Source organism: Myxine glutinosa, chromosome 7 (assembly GCF_964187855.1).
Source record: "Myxine glutinosa chromosome 7, kmMyxGlut1.1, whole genome shotgun sequence".
NCBI lineage: Eukaryota > Metazoa > Chordata > Myxini > Myxiniformes > Myxinidae > Myxine > Myxine glutinosa.
In genome coordinates, this window is record NC_136267.1 from 114,721,899 (window position 1) to 114,744,299 (window position 22,401).

The following is a 22,401-nucleotide window of genomic DNA, read 5'->3' on the forward strand; positions in this document are numbered from 1 at the left end:
TTTGCCCGGTATAGATTGGGTCAAGGAATGGGGGAAAGGCAGAGCGGATGCCGATTTTGTAGATCTTGTTCAAGGTCTGTTTTTAATGCAGCTTGTAGAAAAACCCATGAGGGGGAGGGCAGTGTTTGCATCTGCGAACAAGCAACTACAACGTAGTTAGCACAACACTATTGTTGAGATGTGAAGTTCGGGATGGTGGTATAAGGTTGTCAGATTTTAGAAGAGCAAACTTTGAGGGTATGAGAAGTGATTTGGGAGCTTTCGATTGGGTAAAGTTAATGAATGGGCGATCTGCATCAGAGAAATGGACAACCTTTAAGAAAAAAATGTGAACACGGTCAAGGATAGGTATATTCCAATGAGAGGTAAAGGTGGAGGCAGGAAGAGACTCGTGTGGTTGAGCAGTGAGGTATGCAATGTAATTAAGGATAAGCAGAAGGCAATCATTAAGTACAAATAACAGGACTAGAGTCCAATTCACATCTACTGTATATAGGAGGAAGCAGGGAGGGATTAAGAACATAACTTGGCAGGTCAAAAGGGAATATGAAAAGCACATAGCCAAGAATATTAAACACAACTGCAAGACATTCTTTAAGTATAAGAAGGGCTAAGAAGAGTGGAGGCCCATTGAGGAATAACACAGGAGAATTGTTGGACGATGAGGGTGAGATGGCCGGCTTGTTTAATAGTTTTTTTTGCTTCTACATTTACATGGTAACAGTCAGGGCAACTTCCAATAGTGGAGAGTATCTATCTCGGGGGTGAGCAAGGGCTTTCAGAAGAGATCCAGGTAAGAGTGGAGGAAGCGGAGAAACAGGTCAGAGAAGTAAGAGATGATAAAGCTTGACGGCCGGATAATATGCATCCAAGAGTATTGCGGGAGGTAATGGAGCAGATACACTTGGTTTTAATGGATTTCTTTAACAGCTTGTTGGGGTTAGTATAGGTACCAAAGGCCTGGAGAGTAGCAAATATAACACCGCTATTTAAGAAAGCATACGGAGAAGGGAGAACTATACACCTGTTAGCTTGACTTCAGTTGTGGGTAATGTGGAGGTGTTAAAGAAGGGACAGGAAACCATTTGAATTAATTTAAAGTAAGTAAAGATAGTCAGCATGGGTTTACTAAAGGGATGTCATGCTTAACAAGTTAGATTTCTATGAAGTAATTTGTGACTGGGTGGATGAGGGAAGTGCAATGGCTGGAGTCTATCTAGAATTTCAAAAGGCATTTGATAAGGTACCCTGTAAAAGGGTGTTTGCTCAGGTGAGGGCTTGCAGTGTGGTGGCTAGAGTTGCTAACTGAATTGGAAACTGGTTTAGTGATAGGAAGCAAAGAGTTCCTGTGAATATGAGATTGTCTGGCTGGGAAGATGTAAGTAGTGGGGTACCTCAGGAGTCAATACTGGGACAATTATTATTCATAACTTACATCAACGATCTGGACAGTGGGGTTAATAGTCAACTTTCGAAATTTGCAGGCGAAACAAGAAACTGCTTGGTGGTAACTAGATAGATAGCAGAGAGGGGGGTTAGGGGGCGATCACATTCAGGAAAGTCTAGATACTTATTCAGGAAAGGAAAGCAGACAGGGGGGATTATTAACTACTGCACAAAATATACTCGCCCCACCTCCCCCACTATCCTCCCCCATCCAGGATTTCACTGTGTAGGAATTTAGTGAGGCCTCAACCAGATTATTATGTAGAATTTTGGTCACCACATCTGACATAATTGCCATAAAGAGAATCCAGCTTAGTGCAACTAGATTGATTCCGTGGCTAGCTAGACTAAGCTATGAGAAGCGGCTGAAGGAGATGTGACTTTATACATTATAAAAAAGTTGGTTATGGGGGGATTTGATTGAGATGTTTAAGATAATGAATAATGAAGGGTATAGACAATATAAGTACAGAGGTTTTTCAGTAAAATAGACAGTGACAGGACCAGGGTCCATAGCATGAAGGTAAAGAGGAGAGTGAGGATAGTATGAAGACATGGGTCCTTCAGTCATAGAGTAGCTAATGCATGAAATGGTCTCCCTAGAAAGGCAATGGCAGCGGAAACAGTAGATAGATTGAAATTGGATATCTATAGACACCTAAATGCCTTGGGGAGAAAAAGGTACAGGGTTATTCGCAGGATTTGTCGGTAGCTTGTGTGTGGATGGGTGGTTTTAACTGGTGTAGCGCAGGCATGATGGACCGAGTGGTCACCTGCAGTGCAAAAGTTCCTTGTTATTCCTTGTTGTTTGACAATAAGGACATCTAAAATCATCAAATTTAGCACAGGGCTTCATATTGTGAATGTCTTGGATGAGTTCAACTTTGAGCAAACAAAAAGAAAAGAAAAGAAAAGAAAGAAATTTAGACCAGGACTATATTTACTCTTGCCATGGTAATAATAGGTCCACACGTGAGTATTGCGATAATCACGTCTGTGTGTACAATATGGAGCTCTGTGCCAAACTTGGTGATTGTAGCTGCTCATATTGTCGAGCTATTCTGCCGACAAACAGACAAACACACAGACGCGTTGATCGCAATACTCACGCGCCGAGCAGACAGAAGCGCATTGAAAGAGTAAGCCGGCACAAAGAACTCAAGAGACTCCCGTTGAGAGAAAGAGGCGACTTTCACAGGTCAGTCGATCTCTATTCAGATCAACAGCAGCCGTGACCAAGGAGCAGAACCCGCTGACACTAACCAGGGATAGAAAGTCAAAATCAGAATCTAGATTCTAGAGTAAATGGGATGACTGTAGAACAAAAAGTGATAGTTTTAAAAAGGTACCAGCAAAGCTACAGAAATATCAATGTACACCCAAGCTTAGGTGTTGTCTCCCCATTCTTGGAAGGGAGATGGTGTGGAGGTGAGTAGTGGGACAAATTTGAGGTGAATTGGCCAATCAGTTTTTGACCTTGAAGGCATAGGCCATTCACAATGAAATCAAACATTAGTACCCAAAACAAGTTCTAATACTGCATTAGAAATGGACACTGCAAGTCATAATAAGAGAATGAACACTATGGAAGAAATTTTATACCTTTACATACTGGGAACATGCTTGCAGAGTTATTTCACTTCTAAAAATTTTGTTATAGTAGGGCCTACGTCAAATCACAAAACAACCATGACTTCTTAGAAGAGAAACATAACAACACGAGTCAGCACCTCCCTTGAGTGCATTCTAGTTTATGTTGCAGCTGCACAAAGTGACGTTATGGTATTTATGACCCTAGAATGTGGTGTTGTGGCGTGGCAAATCTGTCTTGGTAAATTGTTGCAGTGTCATACATAGCTTCCATTTTGGAATGAAAGCATTCGTTTTGTGATATCATTTTCACTGAAAGAACAACAAAAAACTTCAAACTGTTGTCACTAAAAGTGAAACCAACAAGAAGCTCGAGAAATATTTTCATGTGTGTGATACGGAGTGAAACAATCTGGACGTGATTATACATAGGCGAGAGCTGAACATCGCTTCGTAGCCACCAAGCACATCCGATATTCCTGGTTTACTCCAGCCAATTCAGATTCTTAGCAAATGCATGACACCCCCAGTTATATTTTTATGTAGTTGGGATATCAGAGGGGCTGACATCATGAGGGCATTTATAACAAAACACAGCGTACGCTTTCGGAATTGCCCTATGCAACTCTGACCAATCCACAGCTGCTTAAAAACTTTGTAAATGTTCACGTGGTAGAGGGTGGTGTTCATCTATCTATAATTCCAGTAATCTCTGTGTGTATGTGTGTGTGTATGTGTGTGTGTATGTGTGTGTGTCTGTGTGTTTGTCTGTGACCGCTGTTTCTCGACAACCACGGGTCCGATATACTTGAAACTTGCCAGGTATATTGCTGGGGACCCGAGGATGTGCCTTTTCAAGGTTTGAAATTAATCGGACAAGTGCTTCCCAAGGTATGGTCACCGTACTCGCAAGCCGTTCGCTTTGGCTTTGCGAATGGACCAAACCATTTCATGTAAATAGAGGGGGGGGGGGGGGGGGTTCTACCGTACTCGCAAGCCGTTCGCTTTGGCTTTGCGAATGGACCAAACCATTTCATGTAAATAGAGGGGGGGGGGGTTCTGTGGTCGTTACTGCCACGTGGTTTCAAAGTTTTTTTTTGTTGTTGTTGTTTGCACGCATGTTTTTTTGCACCCACGTACGGGCACGCCCTAGTATTCATAAAACATGCTAGTAATCCATTCGTATGAACTTCTTTAAGACGAGAATAAAATACAAATTATCCTCAAAACTCTGACATACAAACTCATACATTTGTAGGCCAAAAAATTTGACGTCATATCCTTGCTCAACTTATGTAACTGTTTAACTGCTGAGAATATGGAGAAAAGCATGATAAAAAAAGCAGTCATTTGTAAAAAAAATAAATAAACAAGTACAGATACATTCAAAGTACACCGCCCCCATGCCAAATAAATAAATAACATCCTCCAGTGCAGCATTGCCGGGGCGCCTTTGGCGCCTGGCGATATTGCCGTGCAGCACATAGAGGCGGTATTGGGAGGGAGAGGTGTACAATAATTCATTGACTAATTGCATCATTAAAATCAATAAACAATAATTGTAAAATAATTTCTTAATCAATTGGTTAATAGCATACCTCAACCACCAGTGTTTCATCCGAACCTGTAACTTTCTGAAAATTAATTAAATAAGTCATTATTCAAAAAACAAAAAAACATTAATTGATTATTCAATAAATAATAAATCAATTAATTGGTTAATCATTAAATCAAAAATAGTCTTTACAGCCAAATCACATGGTCACTGTCATGTCCAAATATCAGCTTCCGAGCTCAAAAGGTGGCTGAGATATTGCCCAGATGAGAAAGAAAATAAATAAGTTCTTAATAAATCGATAATAATTAAGTAATTAATCAATTAATTGATTAATCAAAAAAACAAAAAATACTGCTAATCTGTAACTTAAAAAAATATAATTAATTGAGTCATTGATCGAATAATGAAATAATTAATTGATAAATCAATAAATAATTAATCGATTAATTGATTAATCAATAAATCAAAAATAGCCTTTACAGCCAAATCACTTTGTCATTGTCATGTCCGAATATCAGTTTCCTAGCTCAAAAGGTGCCTGAGATATTGCTCAGATGAGAAAGGAAATAAATAAGTACTGAATTAATCGATAATAATTAAATAACTGATCAATTAATTTATTAATCCAAAAACAAAAAATATCGTTTTTGCCAAAGCACGTGCTCACTATTGTGCCGAAATTTCAGCTTCCTAGCTCAAAGGATGGCTGAGATATCGCCCGGACAAACAAACAAGGAACCAAGAAAACAAACAAGAAACCGGAGTGAAAACTGAGTACTCCCTTTCAGTGCGTGTCATTTCCGGGCCCCCTTCGGTGCCCGGCAACGACGTCATGCAGCACCTGGAGATGGCATAGGAAAGGAGCGGTGTACAATACATTCAAAGTACACCGCCCCCATGCCAAATAAATAAATACCATCCTCCAGCACGCAGCATTGCCCCCGTGCAGTTCATAGAGACTGTATTGGGAGGGAGAGGTGTGCAATAATTGATTGATTAATTGCATAATTAAAATCAATAAATAGTAATCATAAAATAATTTCTGAATCATTGGCTAATAGCATTCCTCAACCAGTGTTGTAACATTTTCAAAATTAATTAAATAATGCATTAATCGAAAAAAAAAGAAATAATAATCGGACACCTCAAAAATAAATTTATGCCGGTACACTGGAACATAAGACATCATGAGGTGATAGGCCAGGAAGTAGGTAGAGTAGGTTTTAACTTTTAACCTCAGCAGCGTATGAGCGATTGCATTTTCCATTGTTCCTGCGGCTGTTTCTAAATCAATTGGTTATTTTCATATTTGAATCGGGTGTGCTTGAGAAAGGTATGTTGTTTCTCTTTGTGAGTTTCAAAGCAAACTAAATTCGATACCACTTGATTTCCAATCCGTTTGCCATATTAACATGTTTTCAGTGGCGTACCTAAGGTATGGCAGGTATGGCACGTGCCCTGGGCGCCACTTGAAGGAGGGCGCCACTGAGCAGTTTCTATTAAAGTCAGACAAGCCATCCTCGGATAGTGAAAAAAGAATTTTCTTCAGATGTATGATCTGTCTTTGATTATCATGGGTGAGAAGCACTAGGATGGCTAGATTGTTAAACCACTTATATAAATTATAAGGTAAAAATACAGTGCTGGGAGCTACATGACTGCATACCTCACAGTACCACTGCTCAGTGCCAACTGGCAGTAAGACCATTCTCCTGCGCAAACTAGGGAGGTAGTCTAGAATTTTGTGCAAAATCTGTGAAATTCAATGGTCTTATTAAAAGTGCCATTTCCTTATTTCAGAGCATTGTGTAAGAAGACCATGAAACGTTTCTTCACGAAGAAGAAGGAAAGTGGAGCTGAAGGACGGAAGAGACGAAAGTTGAAGACGGAGGAAGCCAAGAAGTCGAGCAAGTTCTTCATGCCCTTCTTTGAAAGCCCGGAACAAGTTGTTCGACACATTCCATGGAGTCCGCCTGCACCTGCTACAAGTTTGTTAGAATCCGAAGGTGGATCAAGTACAAATGCGTCAAGCCGAGGAGGAAGTCAAGTCAGATAAATCCGAGTATGACGAGATTAAAAGTGAGGCTGCCAGAGAGAACATGGACTTGACAGGAGGGGAAGACGATGGTGGTGGTGGTGATGAGTTTATTGACGAGATTTTACCTGGCGAGATTGAACCTGACGACACTGAACCTAGTGAACTGGATGGTGTCGAAGAGCCTTGAACTGTCATACCAGAAGTGATTGAACAGCATGACACTGGACTTCTGAAGTTCGACAAGGATACTGGAAAAGCAATTCTGCCTGACGCATTGAGAACAGAAATAATAAAGCTGGGTTCGAAGTATTTCCAGAACAGTGAGGGGCCTATCCTACCAACAAATAACCGCTCAATGAACAAAACTTGATTCAAGAGGAAATTGGGAAATGGTCGTGGTGAGGAAGTGACTCGCTCATGGCTGGTCTATTCCCCTTCTAAAAAGTCTGCATTTTGTTTCTGTTGTCTTCTCTATTCCTGTTCCTGGTCAGACCATCAATCCTCATTGGAGCAGGAAAGTGGATTCAACCAGTGGAAAGCACCTGAAAGGATTAGTGTTCATGGAAATGCTAAGAATCATCGGGAGTGCTTCACACAGTGGAAAGAAATGGAAAGAAATTTAGCTGAAAACAGAGGAGTTATTGACGCAGAACTTCAGTCACAGATTGAGAAGGAAAAGCAGAAGTGGCGTGATATCTTGACGAGAATCCTTCACTGCATAAAATTCCTTGCGACTCAGAACATGGCTTTGCGAGGACACAGGGAGTCACTTCAGCTGGACGATGACTCCAATGTGGGAAATTTCCTTGGCTTACTGAAACTACTGGCCATCTTTGACCCTGTCATGAAAGAACACCTCACTCATGTGGAAAGTCATCCTGGATCGACGTCTTATCTTTCACCGGGTGTCCAGAACGAATTCATCCACATGATGGCATCCACTGTTCACCAGAGTTTACTGAGAAGCATTCGTAAAGCCAAGTACTACGGTCTCATGTTCGACTCGACTCCTGATCAGGCACACCGTGAGCAGATGTCAGATGTAGTGAGGTACGTGGAAGTTGATTTTGAGAGGAAAACAGTCCGTGTTAGAGAGTCCTTCCTTGGTTTTATCCAGATAAGCCAGAAGGATGCTGAGAGCTTGGTTGAAGACATCTTGAAACAGCTAGAGAAGGACGAAATGGAGCTACAAGATTGTCGGTCACAGTGCTATGACAACGCTGCTGTGATGGCTGGACACAGAAGTGGTGTTCATCAAAGAATAAGTGAGAAAAACAACCTGGCAGTGTTTGTGAATTGCGACAATCACTCACTCAACTTGGTGGGTGTACATGCAGCCAAGCAGGATACAATGATGGTCACGTTTTTTGGAACCATCGAAGCTCTCTCTCTACATGTTCTTCTCTCGTTCAACACAGCGCTGGGAAAAACTCAAAAACGCCGTGCCTGTGGTTGTTAAGTCGGAGTCCGAAACCAGGTGGAGTGCAAGGACAGAAGCAGTGAAGCCCGTCAACAAGTACCTTGAGGAGATACTTCAAGTTCTCCAGGACATGATAGACAATGAAAACGAGACCAGTGAAACAAGAAGTGACGCAAGGCAGTTGTATAACCGCATGTTGTTACGATTTTCTGACTTTGCTAGGATTTTGGAACAAAGTACTCATTCACATTGACCGTATTCAAAAGAGGCTGCGGGATCCTAGCATGAACTTCCACGATGCTGCCCTGGATTTGAAAGCCCTCCGAGATCATTTTGATGATGAAAGAGAAGTGTTGGTCAGTGAGTCACTCGACGAAGGACTCGGTCTCTGTCAAGAATTGAATATTGAAGTTGAAAGACGTCAGAGACGAAAGAAACGAATTAAATGGCTGATGGCTGATTATGATGAATGAGAATGGATGAATGAATTAAATGGCTGATGAGAACTCGAGAGACGCTGGGTTAACAGCCAAGGAGGAAATGGAAAGAGTCATGAAGGGATCGTCTTCACAGAGAAATGGATGAAATGTTCGCTCGTTTGCACGACACTGACGCCAAGTTTGGGTTCCTTCTCGATGTCGAGGGACTGTGTTACGGCGCCGACAGTGACGACCTAAAGAAGAAGTGCGAAAATTTGGGTGAATTGTACAGCTCTGATGTTGATGGACAGCAGCTATATGAAGAAATTTTGGATTGTAGAATGTTGCTATCAAGTCGGGCCAACATGAAAATATCAAGACCTGAAGAGCTTCTCGAATTAATTGTTCAGTATGGAGAGCGTCTTCCCCAATCTTCGCATTGTCATTCAGATAATGCTAACCATCGCAGTTTCCATCACCAGCTGTGAGAGATCATTCAGCAAGTTAAAACTAATACTTTCGTATTTGAGAGCCTCCATGGGTCAAGGCAGACTCTGTGATCTTGCTCTGCTGAGTGTAGAAAGAGAAGAAACTGAAAAAACTGACTTTGAGCACATCATAGACCACTTTACATCAGTGAAAGCAAGGAAGGTGCAGTTGTAATTTTCATGTCGTGCCATAATTTGTTAATTAAAAGATTAACGAGCTTGACTTGTATTTTTGAGCTGATTTTATGGTAAAGTTATCTTAAAGATGGGTGTCATGTTTGGACAGGGGCGCAATTTCAGTGCTTGCCATAGGCGCTATTTTCCATAGATACACCCCTGCATGTTTTTCAAATTACCAAGCCAATTTATTTCACCCGTCGCACGATGATCGTCAGCTGTTTATAAAGAAAACGTTTATGCACATGGAACGTTCCTTTAAAAAAAAAAATGGTTTCTTGAAATCTGCCCTAAACAAGGGTGAAAGCTGATCAGGGTTTTTGGGTTGCATCCAGTTACAGTATAGTACCGATCAGTAGTCGGCACTGAAACTGACTCCAATCGGACAATTCCGATTATACATATGGAAGAAAAGAAAATGTAAAGCAATACACTTCATGGGAATGTTCATGAAATTTTAATATAGTGGAATGATTACAATACCTCCGTCCAGCTACAACTGTTGTTCCATCTTTGCTCCATCTCACACTTGCCTTGCCACGCCCATCAGTAGGGCACAATAGGGCAAGGCTGCGTGAACCAAGGGCCACAACAGCCAGGCCTCCAACATGAACCATCGCGTCTTGTTCTGTATGCAGCAAAGATCGTTGCCCATGATACCGTTGAATCAACAGTGTCCTTTTTTGGCCAAAATTGTTGGAACCCACACCTAGAGGGCGAGAATAACTTTCTGGAGGCCGAGCCGGGAGCCAGGGCATATTATGAGCTGTTGATGCAATCCTTGGTGCATTACTACTTGACCGTGAGGAATCCAACAGCTGCTTCCGAGAAAGGTCTTCCACAGACAATTCAAAGTGCTTCTCATCTGAGTGCATGCTTGACTCATTGTCCTCCAATGTTGAAAATCCCTTCCTTTGGCCATTGCCTTTGTCCTCTTGTTCGTTTTTTATTGCATTAGCAGTGAGCAAGGCGATGAATCTTGCAGCTTGCATATCACTCATTTCTGACAGGCCTGTGAGATTAGATGCCAGTTTTTGTAGGTCTTTTGAGTCAGTTACAACTGTCCAACTTTCTGCCATCTGCATGCTGTCCCTGTCCTCAATTGGCTCTTCACTTTCCTCCTCAATTGATTTGGACTGCAGCGATGTTGACCATGTGTCCTTCTCAGGAAGACCCCAGGAGTTTCTAGTCACCAAAGTTCTTCCTTGGGCAAGCATCCCAGTGGCCAAAAGTCGTAACAGCATTGGTGGAGGTGCGGGTGGCACCAACATATTTTTCTCCGCCTCGTGCTTTCCACCTTTTTGCTCCACCGCTCTCAGTGAATGACGTGACTTGACACCATGCCTCGCAGAGACGTCTAATGTTGGTCCATTTACACTTGGCTCTGTAGCAATCAACTTTACAATGAAGCTCCCCTTTACTGTACCCACAGTACACGTGTAGATGCCAGCATCATCGGCTTGGAGACAGCGGATCTTGAGGCAACCCCCTCGAGTCAAGCTGTGATGTGGTGAAGAGAAGATTTGCTCACCATCTTTTTCCCATCGGACACGTGATCGTAGGAAGCGTTGAAGTGGGCACTTGAGCACCAGTGTAGTTTTGGGAAACACATACGCAATGCTGCCAGCAGGGAAGCTCACTATCTTGTCGTAAGGTGATGGGATGTAGACACGGTCTTCACTTCCAATCATAACACCACTCATTGGTTTCCAAGGAAACTTGTTCTTTCCATTACCTGCATAACATTACACAACTTCCATTATTAATTCTGATAGAAGACTTTATCTTCCCTCTTATAGTAAGCACCCTATTTGTAAGAGATTACAACAGAATTTCAACATCGAAAATTGATTAATATTTAGATTTAGCACCTGTAGTATTGGATTGAATCTCACTGCCAATTACATTTTGGTTGAAATAAATTTTCTTTCCGACGACTAGGATGACTAGGTAACAATACAATTGCAACTGAAATTTAGGTCATGTAGTAGAGTCCCGTTATAATGAACACCCATGCTGATTAATTTCATTAGAACGAACACTTTAGGTGGAAAATCATACTTTAATGAGTAAATTTCAACTTAATACAATGAAAAGCAAGTGCAGTGTAAATATTTTTTAATAACAAAAATATATTGAGCCATGCAGAGAAACTCCCTATTATGGCCGGTTTGTTAAACACTATTATTGGCAAAGTGGAACTGCAGAAGGGACCAAACAAAGTGCAATGTAGAATTTTAAAATTTTACATTTTGGAGGCCGGTCTTTAAAAAAAGCACTTTACTGTGGGTGTAGGTAGGGGTGGGGGAGCGGGGAGGGGGTGGGGAGGTGGGGTGAGGAGGTAACCTGGTGTAACGAATTTTCAATGCAATAATCATTGCAGAACAAACAGTGGCCTGCAAAAGTATTCACTCCACCCCCACCAATGATGCCACATTTTGATGAATTCCGAATTATGTACAGAATTATTTTCCCAAAATAATATTATTATTAATAACTGAAGAGATCAAACTAAACACTGTTATAGTTGAAGGAGGTTACATGTCAGGAATACCAGCAAAAAAAGTACATATATAAATTCACTGGTTGAAAAAGTATTCAGCCCCTTAGATCAGTACTTGGTGGAAGCACCTTTTACAGCAATGACTGCTATGAGACTTCCTGGGTAGGTCTCTACCAGCTTTGCACCGTGAGATGGTGAAATCTTTACCCATTCTTCACGTGAAAATTGCTCTTGCTCTGCCAAGTTTTATGGAGATCTTTCATGGACTCAAATCATCAAGTGTCACCATAAATGTTCAATTGTGTTCAAGTCAGGACTTTGACTGGGCTACACAGGAACATTTATTTTCTTCTTATTCAGCCACTCCAGTGTGGCTTTAGCTTTGTGCTTTGGATCATTGTCCTAATGAAATGTGAATCTCCTTCCCAGTTTCAGATTCATGGCTGACTCAAACAGGTTTTCATCAAGGATTCACCTGTACTTTCACCTTCCAATGTCCCTTCTGTCCTGACAGGCTTGCCAGTTCCTGCTGACAAGCATATCAGTTCCTGCTGAGAAAAAGCAGCCCAATAACATGATGCTGTCACCACCATGTTCGACAGTGGCGATGGTGTTGATTGGGTGATGTGCAGTGTTAGGCTTGTGCCAGACGTAACGCTTTGAATTTAGACCAACAAGTTCAATCTTTATCTCGTCTGACCACAAAACTTTTCTCCACATGCCTGCAATATCATTAAGGTGTTTTTTTTGCAAACTCCATATCGACATTTAGATATGTCTTTTTCGGTAATGGCTTATTTCTTGCCACCTGTCCATAGCGGCCAGTTTTGTGAAGGGAATGGGATATTGTTGATTGGTGAACAGTAACCCCCATCTCGGACATAGAACCTTGCGGATCTTTCAAAGTCATTGTTGGATATACAGTGACATCCCAAAGCAGTTTCCTTCTTGCCCGGCTGCTGAGTTTGGAGGGGTGACCTGATCTGGGTAGAGCCTGTGTGGTATGATACCACTTCCACTTCTTAATAATGGATTTCACTGTACTCAAAGGGAAAATGAGTGACTTTGAAATCTTCTTATAACCCTCTCCTGAACGGTGTTTCTCCACCGCTTTATGTCCGACTTCTTTGGAAAGCTCCTTGGTCTTCATGTTTGCCTTGTTGGTTGACCAAGTGAGTTGCACCTTAAAATTCCTTACATAAGTAGGGGAGCTTAATTTTTATTTTTTAACCACTGATTACATGCAGGCGAAACATATTACACTTATTTTGTAACTTTTTAAACAAATAATTTGCTCCTGAAGTGATTTAGGGTTAATTAGGCAAAGGGTTTGAATACTTATTCAACTGAGAATCATCTGATTTTCTCTGTTAATCAACTTATTCACATTTTATCTGCATTCTTTAGTTTTTATCACTTTGCAGTATTTTGTGAAGACTATATATTAAGTTTTGATTTTAAAGCATCATGACATAAGGTCAGGTGGCATCACAATGTGAAAACTTTGGAGGAGGGTGAATACTTTTGTAGACCACTGTATATGCACGTTATAACTAGACTCTCCTGTGCCATGTCGCTTAATCAGCAACTTTGCTTGAACTAAGTGAAACACACATACATACCAGAACATCTCTGCAACAAGCAGGGCCTTGTAATGGTAGGTTTCTCAAGACGACTGCATTCTGTCACATTGATATTGACTACAATGCCGTAACCCATGAGCCTTTGACATACAACATCTCTCTGCTGTATTCCAGCACCACAACTTGCTGAGCACTGCATTCCACAATAGAAAACAAGTAAAGTAAGGTGGGGTAAGATGCCGCCCACCACACCCTGTACAACCTCCTTCTCCTTAGTTATATGTTCAGGATTCTGAACATCTGCATCAGAGGCCTTTGCAGATGGTAAAGCGGACATTTTCAAATGTAAAATGCTCAGAGAATTGAGCATGAAAAGGACCAATGTGTGTGTGTGTGTGTGTGTGTGTGTGTGTGTGTGTGTGTGTGTGTGTGTGTATGCATACGTGTAAGGACAGGTTAATGTGTGGCATGCATTTCCTGTTGGTCAGGATGAACTTGCTTCCTGGTGCCCATTATAGTAATGTGGTCTGATCTCGACTTAATGTCTTGGAAGGTTTGACCAGCTCACTCCAGGGAAGAGCTTCTGCTCCTCGCTCATGACTTACCTGACAGGAGAAATACCTTGTCAGTGGACTCACTCCTATGGAGGAGGTGGTTCAATTGTATGATCATGCATTGTGGCCCTTCGGGGTCAGGATGCATGTGTTTTGAATGACCATGTGCTTCAGCCTTTGGGTTGAGGTGCATGTGAATGCTAATGGGACAGCCTTGATAGACGGTGTGCCTTGGCCGTGGGGTCAAGGTGCACAACTGCACATCCAAGGCTGTTTAAATGTTTGATTTTTTATCTTTTTTTATTATAAAAAAGGCAGGCGACGGTGCTGGACTCATAAGCATGAGTGGTATGGGGAAGTACTCCTATTGAGGTGTGGTCCAATTGTATGACGATGCATTCTGGCCCTTCGGGGTTAGGATGTGTGTTTGATTGACCATACGTATTCCTCATCCTTCAGGCTGCGGTGCATGTGTATGCTTATGGAACAGTATTGTTAAACTGTGTACTTTGGCCGTGGGGTCAATGTGTGCGGCCCAAGCTGTTTAAATGCGTTTTTTAAACCTTTTTGTATAAAGCAGGCTTCCCTCATAAGGCGAGGGCCAAAATGCCTAAAACATGTGGCCATGGATGTTCCCTCTGTAGGTTGGAGTGGTCTATAAAGTTGAGAATTCAATTATTTTCCTGGTATTGGTGACAGTTCAATCCTATGCAGATGTAAGGGGTTATAGCTGTGTTAAGCTCATGCCTAATAGTTGGAGCCTATGCAATTGTGTAGCCAACAGAACCTTTTAAAATTTGAATTGGGTCCCACAGCCAGGATAATGTGTGGCAGGCATTTCCTGTTGGTCAAAATGCCTGCAGCAATATGTGATGTGGAACTTGCTTACTGGTACTCATGACAGTAATGGTGTCTGATCTCGACATATATATATATATATATATATATATATATATATATACACTATACTGTATATATATATATATATATATATATATATATGTATATACACAATGTATATAAATACATACATACTAGGGAGGTACCCGTGCTACATACGGGTAGGAGAAGGGGGAGAGGAAGAGTGACACTTCTTCCTTGACATGAGAGGTGGAGAGGGGGGGGGGGGGGAATTTGCCTTGACTGACTTACTTCTGTTGTTCATTTTTAAACTTGAAAGTATTGAATACACTTTGCTTTACAAATGAAAAAAATATTAAAACCAAACGTTATGATTAAATACTGTATTTCATAGTTAGTCCCAACCACGGCCGGCCGTAAAATCCGGCCGTAATACAGCATCCGGCCGTAAAACATTGCTTCAAAAAGGGGACCAAAAAAACAACAACAACCACGGTGCCCGAAAAAGGCCAACCCCCGCTTGCGGGGAAAAATGGCCTCTAAAGGTGGTTATAGTTAGTCCCAATATACAATGTATTACGTATAAAGTTTTTTGAAGTATTGTTTAATTATATAGTTGGAAAAGAGTTAACTCACCTTAAATAAGCTCTGTATATACATCCTGGGAATATGAAACAATATAATTACACTACTGTTCGATCCATAACTTCAGTTTTCAGTTGTTGTACTTTGACTAAGTATAATTAACTAATTCCCTAGTAGGGAACCCTACCGTCCCTCTTCTCCCCTCCTCTTCTCTCCACTCCTCTCTCCTTTCTCCACTCCTCTCCACTCTCACTCTCCTCCCCTCCTCAGTGTCCTCTCTCCCCTCACTTCTCTCCCATCCTCCTTACTTCTCCCCACCTTTACTCCTCTAAACCTCTCACTCCTCTTGAGTGCTTATTTGAGTGCCCACGTGCCCAAATTGCCTAGACAAAACATCAGCCTGGAGCTGAAGTTGAAAGTGTTAATGTGGATGGAATTGGGTGCAGGTGCCACGGCTGTTGGGCGTGAATTTGGTTCAAGAGAGTCTGCTGTGAGGACAATTATAAAGGACAAAGAAAAAAAATTAAAGCATCTTTAATCCATGCCTCCTGCAGGTGCTACAAAATTAAAGGAGATCTAAGAGCAGTTTAATGGAAAATATGGAGAGATTTTTATCCTCCTGCATTGAGGATATGAATCAGCATGCTATAACTTTATGGCAAGCAGTAATTATGGCTGAGGCACTAAGTTTATATAATTAATTAAAAGTGCAGGAAGTAAGGGATCTACCAAGGAAACTTTTACTGCCAGTCGATGGTGGTTCGATAGATACAAGTGCTGCAGCAATTTGCACGGCATTTGCAAAACTGGCCATTGCAGCAGATTAATTTCCGTCTAAGTTTAAGGCCATTGTGGAACGTGGCAATTGCCATCTCCGGTTAGATACCTCTGCCATCGAAGGTGAACGGAGATTATGTTTATACCCCTGTACGTTTGAGCAGGATATCTCAAAAATTGCGGACGGAAATGGAGAACATTTGGTGGACAGGTTGGATGTGTGATAAGGACAAATTGAAAATAATTTAGTGAAGATCCGGATTCGTATATGGATCCTATGAGTTTTTAAGTGATTTTTCACCTTTGAGTGAGAGGGCCAAAAACGACATACAGTGCATTCAGAAAGTATTCAGACCCCTTCACTTTTTTCACATGTTGTTATGTTTCACATATATGTGTGTGTGTGTGTGTATATATATATATATATATATATATATATATATATATCTATATATATATATATATATATATATATATATATATATATATTTATATATATATATATATATATATATATATATATTTATATTTATATATATATATATATATATATATATATATATATATATATATATATATATATATATATATATATATATATATATATATATATATACAGTGGAACCTCGACTTACGAGTGCCCCAACTTACCCCAACTTACGAGCTCGGTCACGGAACGGATTAAACTCGTAAGTCAAGGTTCCACTGTATATATATATATATATATATATATTTATTTATATATATATATATATATATATATATATATATATATATATATATATATATATATATATACACACACATATGTATATATATATATATACAGACTTGGCATTTAATATGGATTATTTTTTTCTGGCGGTGAACTTACTTTTCAAGATGTCTTAGAACCAAAAGTTCATTGGAATTATGTTGAAATTATTCTAGATTTTGTTAATGTGACCTTTAAAAGAAAGAAAAACCACATTTGACATTTCGAAACAAATAAATTGATCCTTGAAAGTGAAGTAAACCGATATCGAACTCAATTCATGGACAGTACTGTGTTAAACTTCTGTACGTTTTCCAGAAGTATCTCTTTATTTTGCACAATAGCCAAATTTTTTTTAAACAAAAACAAAAGTTAAATTACGACTGGGATTACAGACAGTAAAATTACAGTTCAGTACTTCGTGTAACCCCCACGAGCATTCAGGAGAGCACGTACACGTTGAGGCATGCTGTTCACGAGATTTGCCAAGGTTTGGACAGGAATCGCTTGCCATGCAGTGACAACGGCCTGCTGCAATTCACGCACAGAGGTCGGCTGCTGGTCCAAGTGGTCGATTTGACGCATTAATTCTGCCCACAAGTTCTCTATCGGATTCATATCCGGGGACATGGCAGGCCACTCCATATGCTCTACACCACGGTCAGCAAGAAAGTGTTGGATCATGCGAGCACGATGAGGCCATGCATTGTCATCTTGGAAGACAAAGTTTCCTCGAAAGGCTGCACGAGCAATTGGAAGCAATGTTTCTTCCAGAATGGCCCTGTACTTGAACTGGTTCAGGTTTCCATTCAGAACAACCAGGTCAGTTTTGCCGCCTGCATGAAAAGCAGCCCAAACGGTCACCCCACCACCTCCAGCTTGGACTCTTGGCACTATACAATCTTTGTTGTAGGCTTCATGCACTTGTCTGCGCACTCGGACGTGGCCATCTTGACGATAGGCCAGAAATCTAGTCTCGTCACTGAAGATCACGTGATTCCAGTGTCCTGGCTGCCATTTGACGGTGCTCTCTGGCCCACTGCAATCGGCGCTGGTGGTGTTGTCTGATCAGACGTGGCTTTCTCAGGGGACGCCTGGCACGATAGCCTGCTTGAACCAGTCGTTGGTTGAATAGCCTTCTGGATACAGGCACATTTGCCAGTTGCTGCCACTCAGCCCCAAGCCGATTAGCTGACTTGGTACGGCCATTGCGGACTAACCGGTGCAGCTGGCGATCATCCCTCCTTGTGGTTCTGCGGGAACGTCCTGGCCTCGGTATTGGAGTAGGGACACCCCTCTGAGCATTTCGTTTCAGGATCTTTGACACCTGACCTTGAGTGATGCCATACTGCCGAGCAATAGCATGCTGTTTCAAGCCGTAATTTCGTAAAGCCACCACTCCATGACAAACAGCATTGTCGAGTTGACGGACCATCTCCAGAGGAAGCGGCAATAACCTTTGGAGACGTGCAGCAGTTGTTTTCCACTAATACAGAACGCAACAACCCTTGTATACCCGACTGTGAAGCCAATCATCAAATGCACCTGTCCGTACATTTTGCCACGCCACCTGTGATATAATCCTGTTGTTGACTTCTTGCTGCGACAGACAATCAGTGACATGGTTCTTTTAACAAATAAATCACCAAAGTGTAAAAGAAACTCACTAGATTGATATACTGAGTTAAGAAAGTAAACCCAAGTCAAGAAAAAAAAAAAAATCCATATTAAATGCCAAGTCTGTGTATATATATATATATATATATATATATATATATATATATATATATATATATATATATATATATATCAGTCACTATGTGACCCCCATATCATCAGTGGAGAACCGCCAGCAAGATGTCCCATACAGCTGCTGCTGCACCTTGCTGGGAGCGATAAGCACCGCCTGCCACACGGTAACGTTATCTCTGGTATCCACTCATCATATGCAGTCGACCTGGTTGCGGTTGGGAGTTACTAATAATGGTATCTGTAATCTGGTTCTCCAACCTAATGAGCGGACAGCATGACGTCATCGCCATGCATGTCCGCATTGCCTGCAAAGCAAGGTGCAGCAGCAGCTGTATGGGACACCTTGCTGGCGGTTCTCCACTGATGATATGGGGGTCGCATAGTGACTGATATAAAAACCGAAAGGTTCACAGAGTTACAAGTGTATGGAAAGCCTCACTGCGTTGCCCTGATGAAGCCCCAACAAGGGCGAAACCAGGTCGGTAACTGTGAGTTTTGCATGCACTTGTGACAGTATCTGAATTTATAATCCGTAATGACGCACTGCTAGATGGTTCCTCTGGAGCTTTGCAGGCAATGCGGACATGCATGGCGATGACGTCATGCTGTCCGCTCATTAGGTTGGAGAACCAGATTACAGATACCATTATTAGTAACTCCCAACCGCAACCAGGTCGACTCCATATGATGAGTGGATACCAGAGATAACGTTACCGTGTGGCAGGCGGTGCTTATCGCTCCCAGCAAGGTGCAGCAGCAGCTGTATGGGACACCTTGCTGGCGGTTCTCCACTGATGATATGGGGGTCGCATAGTGACTGATATAAAAACCGAAAGGTTCACAGAGTTACAAGTGTATGGAAAGCCTCACTGCGTTGCCCTGATGAAGCCCCAACAAGGGCGAAACCAGGTCGGTAACTGTGAGTTTTGCATGCACTTGTGACAGTATCTGAATTTATAATCCGTAATGACGCACTGCTAGATGGTTCCTCTGGAGCTTTGCAGGCAATGTGGACATGCATGGCGAAGACGTCATGCTGTCCGCTCATTAGGTTGGAGAACCAGATTACAGATACTATATATATACAGTATATATATATATATATATATATATATATATATATATATATATATATATATATATATATATATATATATATATATATATATATATATATATATATATATATATATACACACACTGAAGGAGCTGCGCTCCAACACGAGTGGAAAGAATTGACGCGACCAAAGACGGAATTCGTCCGAGTTGCTTTATTGTAACAAAACAGCTCAGTTATTCTAACAAGCCCGTTTATCGGGCAGCAATATATAATATATATACACATTTATGCCCGGGCGTTTGCCCAGGAAAACCGAGACCGGGCATGCCCGGGTGTCAAGGGCGAGTCCTGGAAAGGCGAGTCTGGACATGCCCGGGCGTCCTGGACGCGGCCTGGCAAGTCGAGGCTGGGCGTGCCCGAGCGCTCTGGGCGAGCCCTGGAAAGGCGAGAGCAGGCATGCCCGGACGCTCTGGGCGAGCCCTGGAAAGGCGAGTCTGGACATGCCCGGGCGTCCTGGACGCGGCCTGGCAAGTCGAGGCTGGGCATGCCCGGGCGCTCTGGGCGAGCCCTGGAAAGGCGAGAGCGGGCATGCCCGGGAAAGACAAGACCGGGCGTGCCCGGGAGGTTCGGGCGTGCCCAGGAACAGCGAGTCCGGGCATGCCCAGGAGAGGCGCGTCTGGGCCCGTCCGGACGAGCCCGGCATGGCGATCGCGCCCTGGCCGCGTCCTGGCAGGTGCAAGGCGATTGTGTACATTCAGCGGGAACCGCTACAACACACACACACACATATATATATATATATATATATATATATAGATATATATATATATTGTTGCGGATCTCACCGTCGGCCCCTTTTCCCCTTACCAAGGGGGGATTAACTCCTTGCCTGCGACTGACCGACGTGAGTCCTGAAGCTGCCCAGCTCCCTCCACGAGGCAGGTGAGCAACCTCGTTCGAGACCGCGGACAAGATGTTATTTTGCCGAGCGGATTAGCAGCCCACGGCTCGAACCATTAGCAATACTAAACCCGATCCTAAACGTTGGCCAAATCGTGCCACAGGTATTCAATGGGGAAATCACAAAGACGAACGGATGTGAAGAAAAGAATGCAGAGTAAGGAAGAACAGAATTTTTTTACTAACTATTGTACAAAGCCAAAGGAACCAAGGAGGAGGAAAGAAAACGAAAGTAATTTACAGAAGGAGAAAACACAGTGCAATACTAGCTTATCTATTCAGGCTTACTTATACCCCAGGGACAAGACGGACAAACAGACGACAGTCAGACTTACACGGGGATGATGACAGGAATGGCAGGAGGTGGATGGCTGGACGGATGAGAAGGTGGGATCACAGGGCGGGAAGGATGCGGGTCCGGTTGGTGTGACGGCACGGCTCGAGGTGAGCAGCCGCCGACCCTCCTCAATCGTGTTCGCACGGCGGCGTTGCTTCGCGGCCGCGGTTGAAACTGCCGTCAAAGCTCAAAGCTGCGGTGGTCAAAGCTGCTGTGGATTCAAAGCTGCGGTGGATTCAAAGCTGCGGTGGATTCAAAGCTGCGGTGGATTCAAAGCTGCGGTGGATTCAAAGCTGCGGTGGATTCAAAGCTCATCGGAGGTCTCTCGCTTATCTCAGGTCCCTCGCTCATCTGACTCATCTGCCGCATCTGACTCTGCAGTCCTTCCCCACCCTCTTTTTGAGGCGCGTGGCGATCGAGCCGCCGGCCTGTTAGAAACGCCCATCGGTGAGCTCGCCTCGGCCTTGATTGGTCGCGAGGGCTCACCGATCCCGCCCCTTGAGGAGGCGTTGGCAAAAGCCACGCCTTGTTCCTGGTGCTTGGCTGACTCCTCCTACCTTCTGCTCCGAGATGACCTCGTGTTCAATGGAGTCTTGGGGTGAAGAAAACCGCCCAAAGCAGTCGTGGCGAACGCCGCCGTACTGGCGCTTTTTAGGAGGCCATGGGGGTGTCGGAGGGATCCTATCTTATTTCAATTCGGTGCAATGCAGTGTCATTTAATGGGAGACAGAGCCTTAACTGATACACATAATAAGGAAAAAACTATTTAGAAGGGTATATGGTGGCCTACGTGCTTGTACATGGACTAGCTAAGGGGACGACCTTTGACCTTTACACACAAAACGGAGGTATTTACAAGAATCACTAGAGGGGCATATTTACAAACAGGATTCTCAAATCCACAACACTGCACCCTCATCCTCCAGGCACGTCCCGGGCCTATAAAACTTTAACTTAGTGTGGCACGTAGGTGTAATTCCCTCTACAATTAACCTGACCCTGAGTGTGACAGTTTTAAAACACAAATAAGTATGTCCCTCTGCTGCATTGCACCCTGCCTAACAGATTCACGCCCACAGGATAACCGAATTGCGGATTGGTTCTCAAACTAAACATGTACGGTGGGAAGCATTATTTACAAGTGACGCTGATTGTATTTACACTGCAACCCAGGACCTGTGATTTTTCTTTTGGGAGGGTGGAGACAGCCTGCGCTGCATCGACGCACCAGCACCAATAAAGAGCACCATAAAGCACCAAAACGCACCGGAGTGCACAGTCACCATAGTTATAAATAAAAAACAAAACCCTGTTGGTGGTCTTCCTCTTCGGCTCCCTCTGCTGGCCGTTGTTCTTCCAGATGTTGTCAACTTCATGTTCTTCTTGGTTGCGGCCTATTTGATGGAAATAAAAAAATGCACAAAACGTGTCCGTTTTTTATTTATGGCCCACAGGGGCCGTCTATGAGTGGTTCACCTGTGGGCTTGGTGCCACCTCACCGGGTCCGCAAGCAAGATCTTGGGCCATCGTGGCCGTTCC

At 42.8% G+C, this 22,401-nt stretch overlaps 1 protein-coding gene across 3 annotated transcripts in view; it reads right to left on the reverse strand.

The window, feature by feature from the left end:
• Positions 1-22,401, reverse strand: part of LOC137431539 (ADAMTS-like protein 1) — a 322,494-nt gene that overhangs the window by 62,450 nt on the left and 237,643 nt on the right. For all 3 annotated transcript variants that reach the window (XM_068122959.2, XM_068122957.2, XM_078782172.1), the window contains 2 exons: positions 13,262-13,415; positions 9,620-10,871 (listed from right to left, as the gene is read on the reverse strand). In XM_068122959.2, coding sequence (XP_067979060.2) covers positions 9,620-10,871; positions 13,262-13,415 — 1,406 coding nt within the window. The remainder of the gene's footprint in view (positions 1-9,619; positions 10,872-13,261; positions 13,416-22,401) is intronic.